Source organism: Colobus angolensis, unplaced genomic scaffold (assembly GCF_000951035.1).
Source record: "Colobus angolensis palliatus isolate OR3802 unplaced genomic scaffold, Cang.pa_1.0 Scaffold336, whole genome shotgun sequence".
NCBI lineage: Eukaryota > Metazoa > Chordata > Mammalia > Primates > Cercopithecidae > Colobus > Colobus angolensis.
Genome location: NW_012116666.1, coordinates 269,397 through 294,729, shown reverse-complemented (window position 1 = coordinate 294,729; position 25,333 = coordinate 269,397). Strand labels below are relative to the sequence as shown.

Below are 25,333 nucleotides of genomic sequence, written 5' to 3'. Positions count from 1 at the left end.
AGGAAAAGCGAAGGGTTGCACAAATTTGCAAGACAAACCGTATGATACCAATTTTGAAAAAAAAAAAAAAAAATTCATCAGAATGTATAAATAATATGCATCTCCCATGTGCCAGGGAAAAGTTCTGCAGGACGCCCATCACAACAACAGCTGTCACCCCATCCAGGGAATGGGGGAGGGGGGCAGGTAGGCTTTCTTTCTTATTTAATAGGTTTTTGTTCAGTTGACATTCTTTTTAACAATGGAAAGTAATGAAAATTGTAAGTCTAGTCCACTGTACCTCGTGAGGCTGTCTTTCCTCACCCATGCTGGGCCCCTGCACACTTCTGCCCCTGCACAGGTGTCACCAAATTGTGCCAGGGCAGAGCTCCTTCCAAATCTCCAGGGCTGGCCTGCGTCCCTCTGGGAAGCCTGAGCCTGTGAGGAGCTGTGTCCCATGCGAGGACCACAACTTCCCTCCCAGGCAGCCCCAGCAGAACACGGAGGGAAGGGTGCGCCTCCTGACACCCGGCCCATGCGGGAAGGGCCTGGGGTAAGTGGGTGCCATAGGGGAGAACAGCTCAACCAGCCAGGCAGGAGCTCCGGGAGAGTTCGGGCTCACTCCGAGCTCATCAGTAACTGCAGTGACAGTGGTGCCCAACAGACATCGACATTACAACAGGCAATTTCTTTCCATTCATCTAACCTCCTTGGCCCAACATTCAGGGGAAATGTCTAAGCCGCTAAAGGCTACCTTCAAATTGACTTTTTCACACTATCTTTGTATTTTATTTCTTATCCTTTTAAATTATAATGTCCTATATTTTAGTAGCAAAAATTAAAAGGTATAGGTTTCTACCTGGACTTCCTTGCATGGCATTCTCCGCACAGAGCACAAACCCCTGCTGGGTCCCTGGCTTGGGGTGCTCCATCCATCCTCCTCTGCAGCAGACGGGCCCCCCAGGTTCCCTGTCCAGCTCAGGCATCACCCAGTTCCAAACCTGCAAGATCTCCCTGCCATTCTGAATCCCCTCTTGCGTCCACATGGCCAGGACCTGATCAGGAAAAGCGAAGCCAGAACCATCGTCAATGCTGGAGAAGAGGCGCAGGCTGGAGCACAGGGACACGAGGGATGAGGTCGTGGTGGTGTGGCAGCCGCTCTCCTCTGGGACCTGCACATCAGGAAGACTCCCATTGCGCCCAGCGTCCAAAGCCTCACGCCTGTGCGCTGCTGCTGTGCTCTCCATCCTCCCCAGCCTGTGCTCAGAGGGCCTCACAGGAACAGCTCCTGAGACCCTCAGCTCTCAGAGGACAGGTCAGAGGTGCAGCCCTATCACATGACCTCTCCAAGGTCACATGGCTGTGCAGGTGAGAAAGCCGGGACATGCAACCAAGGCCCCCAACACCCAGGACTCTGAGGCCTTGCACCCACGTGGCCCAACTGGCCAGCCCCAGTCAGCACACTCATCATCACTTGGAGGGGGACGACAAAGGAGTTTTGACGTTCCACCCTTGAATTCACAGAGGTGGGAGTCTGGCCTCACAGAGGCAGGGGCCCAGAGAGTCCATGCCAGCACCAGGAAAGCCTCAGCTGTGAAAAGAAACCCAAGGCAGGTTGGAAGGGCAGAAGTGCGCTGACCCAGGCAGAGGCGCACACACCCCTAGACCCTCAGAATGCAGCATGAGTGGCTCATGGCCAAGTTGACTTGGCGTTCGACAATGAAGGCAAGCCAGTTCAGGAGGCATCTCCCCAGCCCACACTAAGCACGACCTGTGGGACCTCGTGTTGATCACTCTGGCCTTACATGGCCGCCTGACCCCTTTCCTCAGTGCTGGCTCCTGAGTTTCTTCTTTGTCGTTCTCACTGATGTTACCCTCATTGCAGCCTTGACCTCCTGGACTCAAGTGATCCTCCTGCTCAGCCTCCCAAGTAGCTGGGACCACAGGCATGTGCCACCACACCTAGATAATTTTTAAATCTTTGAGATGGGGTCTCACTATGTTGTCTCACCTTCTCTCAAACTCCTGGGCTCAAGTGGTCTGCCTGCCTTGGTCTCCCAGACTGCTGGGACTATAGGCATGAGCCACTGTGCTGGGTCCTCATTGATTTCTTTTCACCAGGTTTCTAAATTATTTAGGTTTTTAAATTAAATTAAATTAAATTAAATTATTTATTTGAGATGGAGTCTCACTCTGTCACCCACGCTGGAGTGCAATGATGCGATCTCAGCTCACTGCAACTTCTGCCTCCTGGGTTCAAGTGATTCTCCTGCCTCAGCCTCCTGAGTAGCTAGGATTACACATGTGCACCACCACACCTGGCTAATTTTTGTATTTTTACCAGAGACAGGGTTTCACCATGTTAACCAGGCTAGTCTCAAACTCCTGACCTCAAATGATCTGCCTGCCTCGGCCTCCCAAAGTGCTGGGATTACAGACGTGAGCCACCATGCCCGGCCCTCATTGACTTTAGAGTCAGAAATCTAGATTCTTAGGCATACCTAACCCCGGTACAGAATAGCACTACAGGTCCTACAACACCATTCACCAAATTCAGGACCAATTGCAGCAGCAAAGAAGTATCCAGCCCCTCAGCAGCCATGCCCTGGTCTCCTCAAACTGCAGAGAGACCCAGTATTTGTGCAAGAGATAGAGCATGGGTTAAGGGACACTATCAGGACCAATCCTAGACAGACTCACTGGATCCTCTGGCAACTGATACGGCTTAGATCTGTGTTCCCGCTCAAATCTCATAGTAAAATGGAATCCCTGATGTTGAAGGTGGGGCTTGGTGGGAAGTGACTGGATCTTGGAGGTGGATTTCTCACAAATGGTTTAGCATCATCCCACTTGGTACTGTCCTCGTGATAGTGAGTGAGTTCTCATGAGACCTGGTTGCTTAAAAGTGTGTGGCACCTCACCCTTTGCTTTCTTGCTCCTGCTCTGGCCATGCGACCTGCCTGCACCCCTTGACCTTCTGCCATGATTGTAAGCTTCCTGAGGCCTCCCCAGAAGCAGCTGAGCAGACACTGGCACCATGCTTCCTGCACAGCCTGCAGAACCGCGAGCTAACTAAACCTCTTTTCTTTATAAATTGCCCAGTCTCAAGTATTCCTTTAGCAATGTGAGAACAGACTAACACAGAAATATTGCCCTTGCTATTCCGCAATGGGGAGGATGGGAGGGAGTTTTCTTGCTGGGGCATATCACACCACAGGCTGAGGAACTGCCACATTCCTCACCTGAGCACTGCGTTCTGTAGCCCCAGAAAGTGGGCACCTGACAGCACATTCCTCACCTAAGCACTGCCTTCTGTAGCCCCGGGAGGTGGGCACCTGAGCAGCACGTTCCTCACCTGAGCACTGCCTTCTGTAGCCCCGGGAGGTGGGCACCTGAGCAGCCATGTTCCTCACCTAAGCACTGCCTTCTGTAGCCCCGGGAGGTGGGCACCTGAACAGCACGTTCCTCATCTGAGCACTGCCTTCTGTAGCCCCGGGAGGTGGACACCCAAATCACCCCCGGCTTACATGTGAGCCTGAGGCTTGGAGAATGCAACTCCCCTAGTGACACACAGCCAGGGAAGAGCAATACTGGACTCACCTCAAATCTATGTGGCTCCAGAATCTACGTCGTGTAGCCTCCCACATACATGCGTGTGTGCATGGCCTGTCCAGTTCTTGGACAGCTCGTTGTGTGGTGACACAGGCAGGGAGGGAGTCAGCAGTTTTAGTCACCAGAGAGTGACATCAGTGGTTGCTGGGTTCAGGATTTAACTGTTGCATTTTACCTGGTAATGAGACCAAGGCTTGCTCAGTTTAACTTGAGTGGAAGACTCCAGAAGTAGCGCGGGCTCATGACTGAAGAGGCCAAGCTGGAATTCCTCAAGACTCACTTTGCCATCTCCATCTTGATCCAGTTTGTTAAACAGGTCTTCAAGTTCCTAAACAAAAGCCCTCATACCTCAGGCCCACCCATAAGAGCTCCACCCAGCTGCCCTCACTGGGGCCTCCCTCCCTCCCTCTGGTTCCAGGTACCCAACAAGGGCCGTTTCCTTGTCTCATCCAGCCTTAAAACTGTGTAGACCATGAGGGCTGTATTTTCCCAAGGCACCCCCGCCCTCTATCTTGCAAAACCCGCAGGCCTTGGTTTCCATTTCACCGTGAGTGGGTGTCACCAGAACTTCTCAGTTCTACAAATGCTTATTTAGTGTCTGCTGGGGCTGGAGCCTGCGGAATGCTGAGCAAGGCCAGGTCCTGCAGTGTGAGGCCCAGCAAGGCCACAGGGCTGAGAAGAACTCCAGCAAGGCAGACTGGCCTCCCACCCAAGAGGAGATGGAACATAGCCACTGGGGAATGCAGACAGGCTTGGGGGTCTTGTCTTGGCTGCGCAGTGGAACCTGGTCACACAGAGAAGAGGGAAAGGCATCCAGGCAGAGGAAGGATGTGAGTGAAGGAACGGGAAGTGCCTGCTACACCTGAGCGTGGCAGGGAGTTGGTGGGACTGGGCAACTCCATTAGAGATGGGCTTTCAAACGTGTCTGGAGTTTTTAGCTTTTGGCAGAAACGCCAAGAGCCACCAAAGGATTTTCGATTAGAAAGTGATGCACCTAAATGAGTGGCTGAAGGGTAGAGGGGTTTCCAGACCCAACACTAAACCGTGACCATGGCCAGGAACACGTGGCCGGGTGGCCTGCTGTGCCCTCACCTCTTTCTCGAGTCCCTGGAGCCCGACGCTCTGGCAGACCACAGCCAGCTCCTGCTCGCTCAGGTGCCCGCGGCTGCCCACCCCCAGCTCTTTCCACATGCCCCGGATCTGGCTCTCTGGGGTGTCAAAGGAGGGGCTGCAGGACTTCTGGGGGCTCCCAAAGTCCTCGGTATCCCAGGTCTGCAGCTGTCCTGAAGCAAGGGGGGAGTCACAGTTAGACCCTGATACATACACAATGGAGCACAGCTCAGCCTTAAAAAGAAGGACGTTCTGCCCTTTCCAGCAGCATGGATGGATGTGGAAGACATAACGCTAGGTGAAATAAGCAGACACAGAAAGACAAACACCACGAGATCTCACTCACATGTGGGCTCTAAGGAAAGAGGAACTCACGGGAGCAGGTTGTAGAAGGGTGGTTACAGAGCTGGGTGGTGGGGGAGATGCTGGTTGAGGGGGGTCACTTTCAGTTACAAGATGAGTAATTTCTGGAGCCCCAATGTACAGCACGGTGACTACAGTTAATAAGACCCGAATGCTTCCTTGAAGTTTGCTAAGAGTATCTCAAGTGCTCTCAGCACACACACATAGTTAACTAAGTGAGATGCATGTGTTAACTGGCTGGACTGTGGTCATCATTTCACAATGTACACATGTCTCAGATCATCGCTGTACACCTAAAATATATACAATTTTTATTTGTCAATCACATCTCAATAAGGCTGGGGAGAAAAACCAGCAACAGTTAAGTCCTGTGCTCCAGGCGGCTGAAGCATGCAGGGGAAGCACAGCTATGCTGGTCAGTGACTCTGAAATCAGACAGACCGATGGATAGAGGGCTGGATGGACGGACCAACAGAGAGATGGATGGATGGACAGAGGGATGGATGGACCCACAAAGGGAGCTGCAAAGCACCAAAGGTGGAATTAGGTGGTTGGTACATGGGTTTTCATGCCACAGTTGTTTGCACTTCACTCTGTTTACAAATTTTCAAAATAAATGTTGGGGGAAAGTATCTGCCTCCAATGGGGAAATTCTTTCTGAAGAGAACCTTCTATAGTCAGCCATGAGAGCATTTAAAAGAGGCAGAGGGGCCGGGTGCACTGGCTCACACCTGTAATCCCAGCACTTTGGGAGACCGAGGCGGGTAGATCACGAGGTCAGGAGTTCAAGACCAGCCTAGCCAAGATGGTGAAACCCCATCTCTACTAAAAATACAAAAATTAGCTGGGTGTGACGGCGGCCGCCTGTAATCCCAGCTACTTAGGAGGCTGAGGCAGAGAATTGCTTGAACCCAGGAGGCGGACACTGCAGTGAGCCGAGATCGCACCACTGCACTCCAGCCTGGGCTACAGAAGAAGACTCTGTCTCAAAAAAAAAAAAAAAAAAGAGGGAGAGGACTCTATTATTTGTATGTACAATAAAAAGACCAGTCTTTTAATAAGTTAATTTTTGAAAACTTTCTAACTTACACAGAGCAAAGAGTAAAGTGAAGCCCAGAGCACCTGCTACTCAGGCTCCACTATGACAGCACCCTGCCACAGGCTTCTTCTCTATCCGCTTTCCTTACGGCTGAACTATTTAGAAGTACAGATGTTCCCCGACTTACGATGGAGCTACAGCCCAATAATCCCACAATAAGCTGAAAACGTCAAGTCAAAGATGTACTGAATATACCTAACCCACTGACATCATAGCTGGGCCTGGCCTACCTTACACATCTCAGAACACACTAACCGACAGTGGGGCAAAATCCTCTAACACAAAGCCTATTTTAGACTAATGTGTTCAATGTCTCATGTAATCCACTGAACACTGTACTGAAAGTGAAGATCAGAACAGTCGCATGGACACCGAAGGACGGCTTCTACTGAATGCATATCGACCTCAAACCATCACAAAGTTGAAAAATCGTTGAGTCAAAACACCATGAGTCGGGATCCACCTCGGTTATTTGAAATCACAGATCTCATGTTACTTCTCCCCCACATATTTGATCCATATCTCTAGAAAAAATATATATGTTCTTACATCACCACAATGCCACTATCACACCTAACAAAATCAACAGGATTTTCCCAAGCATCTCGAAAATATATTCTTACAGTTGATTTGTTTGAACCAGCATCCAAACTCCTCAGGGTGCCCTTGGCTGTTATTCCTCTCACATCTTTCAGTCACAAGCACCTCTCCCAAATCCCCACAGCCCATGCCTTTTTAAAGAAATCAGACCCACTGTTCTGTGGAATGTTCCACATCCGGATCTATCTGCCTGCTTCCCCGTGTTATCGTCTAACAAGCTCCTCCATCCTTAACATTTCCTGAAAACCTGAGTTAGCATCAAAGTCTAGGTTGGCTGCAGGCTCAAGTTCATTTGTTTGTTTGGCATAAATGCTCTGCAGGTGGCACTGTGTCTTCCGCTCCTCACTCAGGAGGCACTGGTGTCCTTAGGACTCATCAGTGGGCTCGGGTGGTGGAAGGCCACTTTTCCTAACCTTTGTCTTCAGTCGCTTGTCTTCTTGATGTGTTTGAAGCTGTGGAAACAGCTTGAGAATGAGGACATACACTGGGTATCCAAGAGAAAGTGTCTGTGGTGAGCCAGCTGTCCAGCCAGATGTGTTCCTATGGTGAGCTATGTGTCCAGCCAGACATGTTCCTCCATGCCTCGTCCACACCACCTGGCCCAGAGCAGAGACATGTCTGCTTCCACCCAACACAGACTTTAGTGTTGCAGTTCTGCTTCAGCGGTCTGGATCCTTCAGGTAGATGAGCCATGTGGGCATGAATTACTGATAATCCTGCTGGTAACAGGAAAGCCACCATCCCCCAAAGGAAGGCAGACTGTGTGCTCACAAATGACACTGTGGGTTGGGTTGAGGAAAACAAGAGGAAAGGGACGGGTAAGAAAAGGCCACCTCCGAGGTGCCTTCCAGCCTAAGGTGCCTGAAATCTCCAAGGAAAAAATGTGAAAGCAATCCTGATACTGGGTTATTTCTCAGGCTGGCAGAAGAGGTCGGGCAAGTCCTCTGAGCTTGACACGAGTGTGTGCGCACTAGCGTCTGTCAGCTCTGATCCTGCACAAAGCTTTCTGTAAACTGCTGGGAGGAACCACGACCTGCTCTCCAGGCAGAGAGCACTGAAATCACTGGGTGACAAACAGCCTCCTCCTGCAAGCCCTTCCCTTCGCTGCCCTAGATCTAGACATCAAGTCAAGGATGGAAGACACAGTGGCTTGGCTGACTTTTCTCAGCACATAGGAGTCTGCCTGCTTTGTTCAGCACCACAGCTGGAAGCTCAGGTCAGTTCCCCTGACATTTACTGAGATAAAAGTTGAACAAAGGCCGGGCGTGGTGGCTCACGCCTGTAATCCCTACACTTTGGGAGGCTGAGGCGGGCGGATCACGAGGTCAGGAGATCTCGAGACCATCCTGGCTAACACGGTGAAACCCCGTCTCTACTAAAAATACAAAAAATTAGCCGGGTGTGGTGGCGGGCGCCTGTAGTCCCAGCTACTTGGGAAGCTGAGGCAGGAGAATGGCGTGAACGCGGGAGGCAGAGCTTGCAGTGAGCCGAGATCACGCCACTGCACTCCAGCCTGGGCGACAGAGTGAGACTCTGCCTCAAAAAAAAAAAAAGTTGAACAACAAATGGCCCAGGCCTTCAAGGACCACGGTCCAAGGGATGCTAACTGTTTACTTTGGCAGAAATCCCCGGGCAATGCCCTCTATCCAAGCTATACGTTTCTGCACAGTCAGCCCATGTGACCGCCTGTGTGGGGAGGCCTCATTAGGGCATCCACTGACTCACATGGAAAAGCCTGGAAAGACAGTGAAACTGCTCACAGGACTAAGGAACACAGACCAGCGCTACTGCCTGCCCTGCATGGTCAGCGGCCTGCCTGGCCTGCAGCCCAGCCCAGGGCAAAGAGAATGGCAGGGCACCCTGTCTGGGGTTGGGGGTTCCTGGGGTACAGGGCACTGACTGGGAGCCACTGACCCTGCCCACGCCTCACCGGTGGGATCCAGTGCCGCCTGCAGCCTGATGACTTCCTGGGATGGCCTCATGCCTCCTGCAAGGGGACACACCCAACGCTGCCACCCTGATCCTTCTGCAACAGGGAGAGACGGGGGCGCTGGCAGCCTGAAGAGGGCTCTCAGCGTTCAGCCGGGCTCCAGCCTCTCCTCCCCAGTCACCTGCATCCCTGCACCCTGAATTACTAGCTCCTCCCATCACTGCCTCCTCAAAGGCCATGGCAGCCGCCTGTACTCCCCTATACCTGCACCTTACATGCCTGGCTGCTAAGGATCCCGCAGTTTGCTCCCTACACATCCATCAATGCGCCAGCCTTCCTGTTTCCTGAAGCACATGACATCCCCCGTTCTAACTTCTCCCCTCTTTGCCTTCCTTCTTGCTTTCAGCCTGCCCATGTGAGGCAGTTTGGAAATGCGGCTTCAAATTTCTTTGACACTCTTTGCTTCAGGTCTGTGTCCCTTCTCCTTGAATCTGGTAGCCTTGTGACAGCTTTGATCAACAGAACGTGGTGGAAGGGCTGCTTTGTGACTTTGAGGCTGGCCTGAACTCAGTGAGCAAATCCCAGCCCTGTTTTTGGGACATGTCCTTAGGGCCCTGAGCCACCAGGTGAGGCAGTTGACTACCCAGAGCCACCATGCTGTAAGGAAGCCCAGCCACGCTGAGGCCTGCTACAACCCCTCCGAGGCTGTCCTCAGCTGAGCTCCTCCAGCCCAGACGCATCAGTGACGCTTCATATGATTTCAGACCCAGCCTTCAAGTGTCCCGACAGAGGCTCTAGATGCAATGGAGTCCATCCTACGTCTCTCACCTTCTCCAATCCTTCCTTGAGCACTGTAGCCCTGCTCCTCGGAGAAGCTCTGCAGCAGCGATGTAAAAGCTTGTGCTGTGATCATAAGAGCCTGGTGTGAACCTCAGCTCTTGTTACCAAGCTTAGCAAGACCTCACCCCTGAGCCCCAAGCTGCTCTGAGAGGAGGGATGCTTGGATTATGCCAAGCCTGCTGCAAGGGTTAGCCAGGTTGCCAGCTTCACACCTGGGTAGTTCCTCAGAGCTCAGCGTCTGGCCACCAGGCTGATCCTCTCACACCCACCTCTCTGTGGGGCCCCTTTCTTCACTCCTACAGGCATCAGGTAAGTCAGCAGTCACTTCTACGGAGTCTTCTGTTTTTGCATTGTTTGCATAGGTGTTGGTCTTTTCTATCCAAAATACTCTAGGATTCACAATTAATATTTTTGTTTGCTTTTTAATGTCAAGGAAGTATTATAGGCAAGCACAAGATAATTAAAATTAAAAAGAAGTCCTCCTCTACCAGAGCCTTTGTTCCTCTCCCCAGGGGGATCCACTGGGAAGTTTTTTTGTCTAGCTTTCTGTCCCCACAACACATGTAATGCATGTCACTCCAGAAACGTGGTGAGGGAGCTGAAGTCTCGATCATGCCCCTGCATGTAGCTTCTCTTCACAAAATGCCAGATCTTGCAGAGGGCGCCACAGCAGCACGGATGGTGAGCCTCCCCTGCACGCTGCACAGCACTGTGAGCTGCACCCTGTGATTTGCTTCTGTGTCCCAGCTGCTGGCCTTCTGGCTGCTACATAAGGCTCTAAGCTCCAGGACCAGGTATTACACTCCATTTGTGGGACAGATGAAACCCTGGTGGGTGCTAAGAATGCCCCTGCACAGCAGGGCAGAGGCTGTATCTAGCCCAGCGTGCCAGAAAGGAGGTGTAGGGGCAGTCTGAGGTGACGGCGCCAAGCAAGGCCCTCCTGCCTGAAACCACAGGGCCACACCTGCCAGCTACGGTCACATCGGTACTTGCAGACCATAAAGTGTGACGAACCACACTGCTCCCTCGGCCACGGGCCTCTGCCCCAGGGTCTGACCTTGGGAGGATGAGGACCGAGTGACGGCCTCACTGCTGAGATGATGACATTCTGACCACTCCTGGAGAAGGAGGAATCCAGAAGGACACAACTCACCCCACGCATTTCCCAGGAAATTAAACTTGTGGTGTGTACTGCCCAGTGACCCGGTTCAGATTTCAAAGCTCTGGGCAAAGGCAGAGAGCACCAAATGCGAGGCTGAGGCTTTACCTTGTGCTTCGAATAATTCATTCTGAGCTTCTTTAGCGCTCTCGGCCTCTTCATCTGACTTGAGACTCTGCAGAAAGATGCAGAGAGAAGGCTGTGAGTTCCAGGGGGTGCTGCTGGGGACGGAGCACCGGGAACAAAGAGAGCAGGATGTTTGGGGAAGTGGCAGATGGCTGAGTATGGAGTCAATCCCTCAGAGGAAAAGCCCACCCCCACTTTGGGGCTGCCCTGCATGCCAGCTAGCAGCCCCAAGTGAGCCCCGCCTAGCAACAGCGAGGGGCTGGGCCAGGGAGACAGGGGACACGCCTTGTTCCGCACGCTCGGGCTCCTCAACATAAATCCATTCGTCAACAGTTGACCCTGCAAATACAATCAAACACTTGTGTCCTAGCAGCAGAGAAGCCTGTCCCCCTCTGCATGGTGATGATGGTGATGGCTTCAGATCCAGCACTTGAAAGAAACCAGCCCTGCAGCCACAGTCAATCATTCAGTCTCGGGACACACTCTCCATACGATGCTTGCAACACGCCTCTCTGCACCTTTCCCTCATCAACCACATCAGTTCAGCAAACAGTCGCAAGGTGAGAGAGCAGGTTTCCGTATCCCTTCAAGGGCTCGGGATAGCACAGCACCTGGTAATCACCTCACACCCCAGCAGCCTTTGCAAACCTGCACCCAAGACAAGAGCCGGGGCCATCAAGAAACATGCGACTTAAGTAAAAACCTCGTGCTGCAGTGACTGCGTCAGCCAACCAGAGTCAAAGTCTGCTTTTGTCCGGGTGTTGCGTGTCCCCACAACTGACTGTGGAATGAATGCCTGGTGACCAAGACTCTGTATGCTTCAAAGCTGGCACTGGCTCTGACTGGGGAGAATCTGTGAGTTGGTGATAAATACTGAAACCCATTTTTTGAGTTCAACTGCACTGACAACCCTAAAGGCGGCTTTCCCCGTGTTCAGGTTTTGGGAATCAAAGATGATTTAAGAAGCAGAATGGCACCAATGAAGATCCACCACAAGGAGTAGATTCACTATCTCTCCATCCCTGAGGTCCAAATTTTTAAAACAGAACGAAAAAGGAATATTCTGGATTTACTGGCATCGCCTAGATGTCACATGCCCCTGAGAAAAGAGACTCTAAGATTTAAATATATTTTGGTTGTTTTTCCTCTTTGCCTCCACAAATGGTGAAGACAAATGGTAAACAAGTCCACCTGGGGCCCCGACCTAAGAAGGAGGTGCTCCTGATGGAGACCCACCTGGCAGAAGCTGACGGTACAGACAGCAGGAACCAGGAACCTTTTGGAATCCTTGAAAATGGTTCGACCCAGTCCATGCTTAACTTACAAGCTGTGGACCTGCCCCATGGACATATTTCTTAACATGAAGCCCCACGAGACTCTGGCAGCCATCTCCTGGGCCCATCCCCCTCTCATGGGTGATCCCTGCATACCAGCCACCTGCAGCAAATGACCCAGGGAGACTGGGGGACAGGGAGGCAACTTCCAAGGCCCCAGGAGGCATTGGCTCATACAGGCCAGTTGTCAGTGCTGGGCCTCAGTATAACCAAGTGTTCAACATAGGCAGGGCTGGGGGTTGACACACTCACACTCCTGACCTCGAGGCTGTTTCAAAAAGGCATCTTCCCTTTTCTACTCTTAGTACGTTGACCCTTCACTCCCATGAAGCCATAAACATTGCCTTCTAGAGTTGGTGGTGGTATCGGGGAAAAAGAGATATTGTACACAAAGGATTGATGTACAAATTCTCTATTGTACCAATTCAGCAGAGAATCCTGTGGCCAGGACTGTCCTGAAGACAACCAGACCCAATTTAAATGAAATGGTATTCCCCAAAGTGACCAAGCTTCTGGTGACTCAAGGTGCCTGAGAGTGCCCTGCCCTCCCCACATCTTGTGATCATGTGCTACAAACAGGGATGAAAGGAAGCATTTGTTATTCCCAACACTGGGCAGCTGGGGTGGGAGAGGGGCCTGACCCACCTCCACGCTATCCAGAGACGCTGAGCGCCAGAGCTGACTTTTCAGGCTGGTCTGGGTTTGCTGCTCGGGCACGTGTCTGGCTTCTGTGGTAGTGTCACACAGCTCGGGCCGGCTCCGACGGCCGTACCACTTAGAACCATTCACATACTTTGGAGGGATAGCACTGGAGGCAGCTGGAAAGAAAACAGGAAGTTTGGAGGGGGTCCTTTATAGCAGTTATGGGCCCGTGCAGGCCAGCAGGTACACTCTGAGAAGATGCACACTCAGCACCGAGTGCGCCTCCCAAACATGCACTGCTCTGCACACAGAAGCATCTGGAAAGACCCGAGAAACAGTGAACAATGGCAATTCTATGACCTTGGTTGGGAGAGTGACAAAGCAAGGGTGGGGGAGAGGAGGACCTTCCCCTAAACTCTATCTGCTATTTACACTTTTTCAAGCATATTTTGCTTTTATGTAATGAAAAACTAATAGGAAATCTAGCTATCTATGCAAAAGAGCAACAAAACCTCCAAAAATCCAAGAACATATACACCTGACTCTCAGTAACCTGACTGAACACGCTAAATGTCAACTGACATTTCAGGCAGCTGACAATAACGCAGGGCGACCAGAATATCTCTCACCCTACTGGGACAGAGTCATCATGGGCCTGATTAACAATCACCCCAAGACAGCAGGCATCATCAAGGACTGGCCTAGCACACTCTCACCAGAAGGGTCTGAGCATATGGGAGGTTAATATGGTTTGGCTCTGTGTCCCCGCCCACATCTCATGTCAAACTGTAATCATCAGCGTAGGAGGAGGGGTCTGGTGGGAGCTGATTGGATCACACAGTTGGATTTCCCAATTGCTGTTCTCATGATAGTGAGTTCTCATCAGATGTGACTGTTTAAAAGTGTGTAGCACCTTCCCCTGCTCTCTCTTCCTCCTTCTCCATTCATGTAAGACATGCCTGCTTCCCCTTCACCTTCTGCCATGATTGTGAATTTCCTGAGGCATCCCCAGCCAGGCCTCCTGTACAGTCTGAGGAACTGTGAGTCAATTAAAACTCTTCTTTAAAAATAAATTACCCAGTCTCAGGTAGTTCCTTATAGCAATGCGAAAACAGACTGATACAGAAAATTGGCACCAGGAGCGGAGCACTGCTACAAAGATACATGAAAATGTGGAAGCAGCTTTGGAATTGGATAACAGGCAGAAGTCGGGACAGTTTGGAGGGCTTAGAAGAAGACAGGAAGATGTGGGAAAGTTTGTAACCTTCTAGAGTCATGTTAAACTGATATGACCAAAATGTTAATAGTGATATAGACAATGAAGTCCTGACTGCAGCAGTCTCAAATGGAGATAAGGAGCATACTGGGAACTGGAAAAAGGTCACACTTGCTACGCTTTAGCAAAGAGCCTAGTGGCATTTTGCCTTTGCCCTAGAGATCTGTGAAACTTTGAACTTGAGAGAAATGATTTAGAGTATCTGGTGGAAGAAATTTCTAAGCAGCAAGGCATTCAAGATGTGCCCTGGCTACTTCTAACAGCATATGCTTATATTCATGAGCAAAGAGATGATCTGAAACTAAAATTTATATTTAAAAGGGAAGCAAAGTGTGAAAATTTGGAAAATTTGCAGCCTGGCCATGTGGTAGAAAAGAAAAATCCATTTTCAGGTAGGAAGGAACTCAAGCCAACTTCTCTTCTCACCTGGGGCCTCAGTTTCCTCATCTGAATAACTGGTATGGTAAGTAATGCCACAGGATTTCCATGAGGGTTAACTGGACTCTTTGTAAACGTACACAAAGCTCAATGCCATATGCTCACACAGAAAACCTCTGTGTGAGCCTGGTCCCTTCCACTTTCCCGTCCTCTGCCCCAAACCCTGTGACAGCCTTATCTACTGCCACACACCCCTGTGACCAGGATATCCTGCTGTGAGCCATGAGGGAAGCGCTCCCTCTGTGACACACTAATCAATACCACAAACACAACATCCCTGCAAAAGGGAAAGAGCCACCCCCATTTCACACCCTCCTGACATGGGGCCATCTGCAACCAAGAAGCAGGCCACCACGACCTCCACACTCCAGGCCTGGCAGCCCTCCCGCTGACCTCGCCCACAGCCTGTTACCATCCTTGCACCTTGAGGCTGGAACCAAGGCCAGGTGGCTTTCCCCAAGGATGCCACTTCCACTTAGGGACGTAGCCTGTGTCCCAGCAGCCCTGTCCCTGTAACAGGATTCTGATCAGTTACATCAGCACAGTGCAGTGTCATCATCCATGGCGGGCACAGCGTGCATTATTATATGACACCATTTCACAAATAAACAAAGGAAAAAAAAACATCAAGTGTTTTTTCCAAGTCCATATACCTTGTGGGTGACAGAAAGTAAGGTAGAATTCAGTTTTCAGAACTGCTGGATTCTTTCATTAGAATATCACACTCCAAAAGTTAACAAACAAATAATGAAAAGCAAATATGGCCAATAGGATTAAATCCTCTTACCTGATTCCAAAGAACTACTGTCTTCATCTGAGGGGCGAACACCAGCATTTGATGACAACACAGCCACAAAACCTTCCTTAAATTCCTCAAAGTTAACCTGGGTGAATTGAAGGTGAGAGAGGACAATGTCACTTTCAACAGATCATACATTTCATAAGCGAATCTTTTGGATTTTCTCTCAGATAGAAACATATTATTATTGCCTTTTAGAATGAGAACAGTCATGTTTTCAAATATTTACTTAAGATTTTTAAAAATAGAAGAGCATGATAAGGAAAGTAAAAGTGGACCATAATCCTACCACCAAATAAACACTATCAACAATTTTATAAATCAAACAACATAATTAGGAAAGAGGGATCTGATGACCACGAAACGTTACACGTAAGGTGAACGCCCCCATGGTGTCCCCAACGCCGCCAGCACTTGCAGAAGGCCTCTCCACCATGACCCTTCCCCCTACATCTCCTGAACCTTACCCTGACTTTTATGGTGACAGCTTCCTTGCTTTTCTAGACCTCATTTGCATGCATGCCTGAAGCTTAGTTTCATTCAGCTTCTCTGTGTCCTCAGAGGCTTCGCTACGGTACCCACCTGAAGAGGGGATTGCTGGGCCACAGAATGTGCCAATAGGGCATATTTCCTTGGTGAACTAAACCTTTTATTATAATAAAACGCTCACACTCTTTAATTCAGTAAAGCTTTTCACCATAAAGTCCATTTTCTCTTCTATCGAGAAACTACCCCAGCTTTCTTTTGGTCAGTATTTACACGATATCTTTTTATTGAACTTTTAATTCCAATTTTTTATATATTTATGTTTTAGATATGTCTCTTATGAATAGTAACAGTTGGATTTTGTCCAATCTGACAAACTTTATCCTTCAACTTAAATATGTAATCTAATTACATTTAACGTGATTACTGACTTACTAGATTTAAATGGACTATTTTGCTTTCTGCTTTCAATTTGACTTGCTTGCTTTTTCTCTCCCTTCCCCCACCCCGCCTTTGCATTCACTATTTTAGGATTTCACTTTTCTCTTATTAATTTAGATGTTATGGCCAGGCATGGTGGCTCATGTCTGTAATCCCAGCACTTTGGGAGGCTAAGGCAGGTGGATCACGTGAGGTCAGGAGTTCAAGACCAGCCTGGCCAATATGGTGAGACCCCATCTCTACTAAAAATACAAAAATTAGCCGGGCATGCTGGCGTGTGCCTGTAATCCTAGCTACTTGAGGCTGAGGCAGAAGAATCACTTGAACCCAGGAGGCAGAGGTTGCAGTGAGCCAAGATAGTGCCATTGCACTCCAACCTGGCCAACAGAGCGAGACTGTCTCAAAAAAAAAAAAGTTACATAGTCTATTTCCACTTTTCTACTGATTACCCTAAAATTACAACATCCATTCTTAGTTTACCAAAGTTGACTATTAATCAATACTTTTACCCTCTTCTATGACAATATAAAGCCAGTGAAATATATTAGCTCCAGTTACTACACTCCTGACTTCAATGTCTTTGTTATCACATATTTTATTTCTATATGTTTTAAACCCTCACAAAACACTATTTTTGGTTTTATATAATGTTCATTTAGAATTATCCACATATTTATTCTCTTTTTCTTCTTACATTTCTGACTTTCCATCTGGAATAATTTTCCAACTATTTAAAATACATCCTTTAGAACTTTGTTTTTCCTGAATATGCCAGTGCCGATTTTTTTGTCTAACATGTTTTTATTTTACATTATTTCTTTTTTTAACAAAGAAATCATTTATAACTTATAAATTATCCTTTTAGAATAGTGGAAATGGCTCTGCTGTTCCTTCAAACAGAATATGGAAAAACAAACTGATACAAGCATAGTCATACAATGAAATACATGACAACGGGCCGGGCGCGGTGGCTCAAGCCTGTAATCCCAGCACTCTGGGAGGCCGAGGCGGGCGGATCACCAGGTCAGGAGATCGAGACCATCCTGGCTAACACGGTGAAACCCCGTCTCTACTAAAAAAAAATACAAAAAACTAGCCGGGCGAGGTGGCGGGCGCCTGTAGTCCCAGCTACTCCGGAGGCTGAGGCAGGAGAATGGCGTAAACCCGGGAGGCAGAGCCTGCAGTGAGCTGAGATCTGGCCACTGCACTCTAGGCCGGGCGACAGAGCAAGACTCCCTCTCAAAAAAAAAAAAAAAAAGAAATACATGACAATGAAAAAGAACAAACCACCAATAGACACAGTAACATGAATGTATCTCAGAGACATACTATTGAGTAAAGAAGCCAGAGAATGGCCAGGTGCGGTGGCTCATGCCTGTAATCCCACTGTAATCCCAGCACTTTGGGAGGCAGAGGCAGGGTGACTGTTTGAGCTCAGGAGTTGGAGACCAGCCTGGGCAACACAGTGAAACCTCATCTCTACAAAAAAACACAATAATTAGCCAGGCATGGTGGCGCATGCCTGTAGACCCAGCTACCTGGGGGGCTGAGGGAGGAGGATTGCTTGAGCCCAGGAGGTCAAGGCTACAGTGAGCCAAGATCATGCCTGGGTGACAAAGTGAGACCCTGTCTCAAAAAAAAAAAAAGAAAAAAAAAGGCAGAGAGTATGTACTGAGTACGTGCTGTATTAAAATACAGAATTTATATAAAATTCAGAAACAGGCAAAAAAAAAATCTATGGTGTTGGTGTCCAGACAGTGGTTAACCTTTGGTAGCAGAAGAACCAAAAAGACACGATGAGGGATAAGGGTGTGATGGTTACAAAGGTGCACTCAGTTTGGAATATTCACTGACCTTGTACACTTGGAAACATGCTCTTTTCCGTAGGTACGCTTCAGTGAAAGTCACACAGAAAGAAATCAACAGAAGGGCTATTAGATTGGTCAAAATATCACCACTAAGTGTTGGAGAAGGTTTGGGGCCATAGGTCCAAGTAGGCTTCCAAAATCTGGCCAAGAATTTGCATGAGCACATCTCTGTTGCTGCCATTGAATGCAAAATGTCACTGTTTCTTTGCAGACACCTCTGCCTGGGACACACATGTATTACTATCTGAATTAAATTATACATGCATTTGCTTATTTTCTGCCCCCCAGTTAAAATGTGAGCTCACTTTAGTAGCATATAGTAGGGACTCAACAAATATTTATTGGGTGTCTTTGCCTCTATATACTTTCACTGCTAAGCAGAACTCTCCTTCTCACAGAGGCATTCTTTCACCTTTATTCTTAAACGTTATTTTTACTCGGTATGAAATTCAGGTTAGCAGTTATTTTCCTCTAGCATATTGGAGATATCTTCCCACTGTCTTCTGACTTCTACTGTTATATTAGAGAAAGCAATGGTCAGTCTAACTATGGCTCACTTTTAGGATATGTCTTTTCTCTAGCTTCCCTTTTAAAATTATTAAACTTTTCATCTTGAGATCATTATAGATCCATATGCAGTTGTAAGAAAAATGCAAAGAGATCCTGTGTACCCACTTCTGGCTGTTTTTAAGATATTCTCTCTGGCTTTGTTTTCCTTCGGTTTCACATAGTACGCCAGATATAGATGTCTCTTTATCCTGCTTGGAATTCCACGGGCTTTTAGAATCCCAAGAAGTATGTTTCATCTGTCCTGAAAATATTTTAGCTATTACTTCTTCACACAATGCCCCTCCAGCATTCACTTGTTTCCTTCCGGGACTCCAGTTAAAGGGATGCTGGACTTTCTCACACCATCTGTACCACCTCTTTTTATATCTTCATGCTGCATTCTGGATGACTCCAGTTAATGAATGGTTTCTTCAGCTGTGTCTAATCTGCTCTTAAATGCTTCTATTTAAATTTTGGTGATCATACTTTTCAATTCTAGACATTTTATTTGGTTCATTGTTCAGATTTGTTACTTCACTTTTTAGAGTTCTTATAGATATTTTTAAGCTTTAAAAAAATCTCTAGGCCGGGCGCGGTGGCTCAAGCCTGTAATCCTAGCACTTTGGGAGGCCGAGACGGGTGGATCACGAGGTCAGGAGATCGAGACCATCCTGGCTAACACGGTGAAACCCTGTCTCTACTAAAAACTACAAAAAACTAGCTGGGCGAGGTGGCGGTGCCTGTAGTCCCAGCTACCTGGGAGGCTGAGGCAGGAGGATGGCGTGAACCCGGAAGGCGGAGCTTGCAGTGAGCTGAGATCCGGCCACAGCACTCCAGCCTGGGTGACAGAGCGAGACTCTGTCTCAAAAAAAAAAAAAAAATTCTCTAATATAGTAACTATAGTTGTTTCATATTTTGTGCCCAACAATTCTAATATCTCACATCTTTGTGGGTCTGCTTCCATTGTCAGTTGTTTCTGCTGGTTCTTGCTCATCCTGTCTTGTTTCTTTGCCCAGTTATCCTTTATCGTATGCTGGTCATTGTATTTGACTATTATTTAGGAATAATTTCAGATTTGAGATGATGGCACTTTTCTTGTTTGCTTTGGCTAGGTGCCTATCCATGAAGTGCCAGTAATCTAAGTGCAGGATTTGAGATTATCTAGTGTACTGAGGGATATAAGATCAGACCACAAAGCAGTATAATGACTGACTGCAATTCATCTTTACCATACAGGTCTTACCCTTCAGGATTCTTCCTTAAATTTGGGGTTGGTTTGCCAACCCTGGGTTTCCACCTTAAATGAGTCCAGGTTTTGACATATGTTTCTGGGGCCCTTTGAGGTCCTCAAAGCCACAGGTCAATTTCTCAGTTGCTTACTTAAAATCACAAAATATTCTCAAGGAAAATGGGCTTTTGTGTGCTAACCTTACCTCTCTGGGTACTTAATTTACTACACTTTTTTGTTTGTTTGTTTCTGAGACAAGATCTCACTCTATTACCAAGCTGGAGGGCAATGGGCATGATCATAGCTCACTGCAGCCTCAGTCTCCCAAGCTCGAGTGATCTTCCACCTTGGCCTCCTGAGTGGCTGGGTCTACATGTGTGTACCACCCCGCCCCCCAGCTAATTGTTTTTTATTTTTAGTAGAGACAAAGTCTGGCCGTGTTGGCCAGACTGGTCTTGAACTCCTGAGCTCAAGTGATTCTCCTGCCTTGGCCTGCCAAAGTACTGGCAATTTCTCACTGATTTATTTGCTCTTTACTGTTTTCAAAATATTTGTTTTTATTATTTTGTTCAGTTTTTCTAGTAGTCCTCCTTGAAAGCTTGGCCTGAGTTAGCTCACTTGCCACTATCAGAACATCTGAACTACTTCTTCCTTTTTTCAGGGCTGCAAAAGATTTCAACAAATGGAGCTACCAGGATTATGTAAATGATCCCATACTGAAAAAGCTGTTTCCAAACATTTCCTGTCTGAATGAATGCTAGAATGCATCCCTTGAATGCATGTCATTTCACAGGAAGATAGAAACTGTGGGTCTTTCCTCCTTGCATCCTTAGCATCTGGTGTTGCCTAGCACATAGTAAGTCCCCCAAAAATAGATGTCAAATACTAGACAAATAATGAAATTGCAATTTTGCTCGTTCTAATCACAGATTCTTTTGTGTTGTTGGTAATAATTACCAGCTGACTTTCTTCCATCCATCAAAGAGCAGTGGGATCAGATGGCCCAGTCTGGTGTCACTTCAGTCTGACACCATCTTGACCACACTTGTTTGTTTTCTTATGTCCTCCTTTACAGTTCACAAAAGGCGAGCAGCAATCCCATATATTCAAATATTTTACCAATAAGATACACCATCCCATCTCCGCATGATCTCAGACTCATTCACCACAAAGTAAAGGGACTGGAATCCGTGATCTAGAGGTACTTTCATCTTCAAATTACAATTTTCCCTCAGTATCCCTGGGGGATTGGTTCCAGGACCCTTGGCAGATACCAAACTCCACAGATGCTCAAGTCCCTTGTATAAAATGTAGTATTTGCATATAACTTACGCACATTCTCCTGTATATTTTAAATTAGCTCTAGATTACTTACAATAGCCAGTACAATGTAAATACTATGTAAATAGTTGTTAGGCTGCATTGTTTAGGAAATAGTGAGAAGAAAAAGGTTTGTACCTGTTCAATACAGATATGACCATCTTTTTTTTTCTCTGAATATATATATATATATATGAGACATTATATATATACATATATATATATGAGACAGGGTCTCATGCTGCTGCCCAGGCTGGAATGCAGTGACACAATCACACCTCACTACAGCCTCAAACTCCTGGGCTCAAGCAATCCTCCCAGCTCAGACTCACAGTCACTGTAATTACAGGTGCGTGCCACCACACCCAGCTACCTTTAAGATTTTTCTGTAGAGACGAGGTCGCACTCTGTTGCCCAAGCTAATCTTGAACTCCTAGACTTAAGCAATCCTCTCACTTGGCCTCCCAAAGTGCTGAGATTACATGTGTGAGCCACCGCACCTGGCCTGTTTCATTTTTATGAGATTTCTGTATCAGTAACATTTATATAATATCATATATGTTAATTACTACAAGGACTGGATATGTAGTATTGGTTTGTTTGTTTGTTTTTTGAGATGGAGTCTTGCTCTGTCGCCCAGGCTGGAGTGCAATGGCGTGATCCTGGTTCACCGCAACCTCCACCTCCCAGGTTCAAGCGATTCTCCTGCCTCAGCCTCCTGAGTAGCTGGGATTACAGGTGCACGCCACCACGCCCAGCTAATTTTGTATTTTCAGTAGACACAGGGTTTCACCACATTGGTCAGGCTGGTCTCCAACTCCCGAACTCGTGATCCGCCCGCCTTGGCCTTCCAAAGTGCTGGGAAGACAGGCGTGAGCCACTGCACTTGACCTGGATGTGTAGTATTTGAATCGAAAAGCCAATCCATTCTCCTGGATAAAGAGTTTATCTTGGTTTTCTTTGAGACTCCCTGAAATCTCTACCATTGGGTTTCTTGTAGAGAAGTGGGGACACCTATATGGATATTTCTGGCTTGATACCGCTTCCCTTAAATCTCTGTATGATGTTCCACCTACAGGGGCTGTGGGAGCTCTGTCCTGTGGGACGAAGCAGAGAAGCAAGCAGAGCCTGAAAAGAAAAATCGTCCACCATGACCAACCATCTCCGAGGAGATAGGATCAAGGGACAGGCAGGGAGAGGTGAGTGCTAGGCACCTGCAGCATTGGCAGGGTGCTCTCAAAATGTTACAGAGAGAAGAGAAAGATAACGTCAGAGCACAGTCCAGAGCACTAGTGCAAACAAAGTTACTTCTTAATTTATCTACAATCTGACTTACTTTCTGGGAACAGAAAATTATGGCTGTAGGAGGGGATGGAGCTGGGACAGACAGACGGACGATGGCCAGACATGCATGGCTGTCCCAGGGTGAGCTGTGTCAGAAAGGGCCCGGCTCCTGTCACCGCTGTGGTACCCAACTTTCTTGTCATCCCCTCCTCACAAACATATGAGAAGCCTCAAGCCTCCTGAAGGAAATTCCATCTCAGATGAGCCACTTTTCAGGACGCGTGTGACAGGGTTCAAGTCAGAAATCTCACATAACCCAAGCGAATTTTTCTCCTTGCTGATGCTCTAATACTAATCATGGTTATTCTATCATAATTGGATGTTTCTGTCTTGTATCATTCCTATAAATATAAAATGAAGAAAGCCTTGGGAATGACATGGCTTATTCAATCAGCAGAGCCTGCAATCTGAAAGTGGACTCAAAAGTTACTCTTCTGGTTTTGAATTTTCCAAAGTTTGATTTCCAAATTCTTGATTTTTCAAAAATATCAATTCAGTAAGACACAGACTCAAATTTAAAAATATACATATATAAAAACTGGACCATCTGTCTGTATTACTTAAATAACCAGAGCGTTGATTTTTCACCAATGTGCCTTTTGCTCATCTATGTCCCAAACACACTTCCAGGTGATATTAAGAGAGGCTAGATCATTATCTATCAATAACACATTTGTCTTCTTAAGCGCATTTAAAAAGGCAGGAATAGAAAACAAAGTCAGAGAAAGGACATGAATTTGCCTGAGGAGAGTTCCTTATGAGGGAGGCACAGTGGCCTGCTGACAGGGCATTCCTTGAGGAACTAACAAGAGGTCGGATTCACCCGGACTCTCTACTAGGCCAGCAGTGAGTGGTTCTTTTCTTCATTTGTTTTGGCCCAAGGAACATTTCAGGAACATTTACTGGCTGTTTTTTTTTTCCCCCATTCAAAATAAAAATACTGGCAGGTGTGGTGGCTCACACTTGTAATCATAGCACTTTGGGAGGCCAAGGCAGGTGGATCGCTAGAGCTCAGGCGTTTGAGACCAGCCTGTATAGCATGGCAAAACCCCATCTCTACAAAAAACTACAAAAATTAGCCGGGTGTGATGGCGCAGGCGTGTAGTCCCAGCTACCTGGGGGACTGAGGCAGGAGGATCACTTGAGCCTGGGAGGTGAAGGTTGCAGTGAGCCGAAATGACTCCGCTACACTCCAGCCTGGATGACAAAGTGAGACTGTCTCAAAAAAACAAACAAAAGAAAATACTGAGTCTTGTAGAAAAAATATTATTCCTTCAAAGTTAAGATGACCAACAAGATAAGGCACTGCTGTTAGCACTAACATCCAGGCACGTTTAAGAAGTAGGAACGGGGAGGTGCTTTTCAGCGTTTTGACCATGAAAGCAGGTTGCAGTCTAGGACCAAGATTCCCATTCTAGATGATCTTGACCTTCTGATAGAAAAGAACCCTCCAATTTCACATTTTCTATCTGGCCTAGATGACATTATGGGATACTTTTGGACATGGGTGTCCTTCACTCTTTCAACAGCAGCTTGCAATTGTTTTGTCCAACTCCTAGATACACTTCAAACTGTGAAACTGTATAAGACAATCTGCCTTCAAGAGACTGTGACACTCTCTCTGATTACCAGTGTGAGCTGCTCGCAGGCCCAACCCATGTGGTCTTTGTGAGCCACACACCACTGGCCCATACCAAACCCCTTCACCATTCTGCTGGTGTGACAAACCACTAAAATATCTTTCTGGAAAAACAAAACCAAACCTCTGGAAGTTACCACATTAAAAACAAGTAATCTTAAGAAACCACTTTCGCCGGGCGCGGTGGCTCAAGCCTGTAATCCCAGCACTTTGGGAGGCTAAGGCAGGTGGATCACGTGAGGTCAGGAGTTCAAGACCAGCCTGGCCAATATGGTGAGACCCCATCTCTACTAAAAATACAAAAATTAGCCGGGCATGCTGGCGTGTGCCTGTAATCCTAGCTACTTGAGGCTGAGGCAGAAGAATCACTTGAACCCAGGAGGCAGAGGTTGCAGTGAGCCAAGATAGTGCCATTGCACTCCAACCTGGCCAACAGAGCGAGACTGTCTCAAAAAAAAAAAAGTTACATAGTCTATTTCCACTTTTCTACTGATTACCCTAAAATTACAACATCCATTCTTAGTTTACCAAAGTTGACTATTAATCAATACTTTTACCCTCTTCTATGACAATATAAAGCCAGTGAAATATATTAGCTCCAGTTACTACACTCCTGACTTCAATGTCTTTGTTATCACATATTTTATTTCTATATGTTTTAAACCCTCACAAAACACTATTTTTGGTTTTATATAATGTTCATTTAGAATTATCCACATATTTATTCTCTTTTTCTTCTTACATTTCTGACTTTCCATCTGGAATAATTTTCCAACTATTTAAAATACATCCTTTAGAACTTTGTTTTTCCTGAATATGCCAGTGCCGATTTTTTTGTCTAACATGTTTTTATTTTACATTATTTCTTTTTTTAACAAAGAAATCATTTATAACTTATAAATTATCCTTTTAGAATAGTGGAAATGGCTCTGCTGTTCCTTCAAACAGAATATGGAAAAACAAACTGATACAAGCATAGTCATACAATGAAATACATGACAACGGGCCGGGCGCGGTGGCTCAAGCCTGTAATCCCAGCACTCTGGGAGGCCGAGGCGGGCGGATCACCAGGTCAGGAGATCGAGACCATCCTGGCTAACACGGTGAAACCCCGTCTCTACTAAAAAAAAATACAAAAAACTAGCCGGGCG

At 47.3% G+C, this 25,333-nt stretch overlaps 1 protein-coding gene across 1 annotated transcript in view; it reads right to left on the bottom strand.

The window, feature by feature from the left end:
- The window catches only part of NINL (ninein-like), a 167,231-nt gene that overhangs the window by 47,346 nt on the left and 94,552 nt on the right, over nt 1–25,333 (bottom strand). The window contains exons 3-8 of the mRNA XM_011952171.1: nt 15,296–15,392; nt 12,798–12,970; nt 10,801–10,867; nt 4,684–4,874; nt 3,767–3,919; nt 981–1,151 (exon numbers count right to left, since the gene is read on the bottom strand). Coding sequence (XP_011807561.1) covers nt 981–1,151; nt 3,767–3,919; nt 4,684–4,874; nt 10,801–10,867; nt 12,798–12,970; nt 15,296–15,392 — 852 coding nt within the window. The remainder of the gene's footprint in view (nt 1–980; nt 1,152–3,766; nt 3,920–4,683; nt 4,875–10,800; nt 10,868–12,797; nt 12,971–15,295; nt 15,393–25,333) is intronic.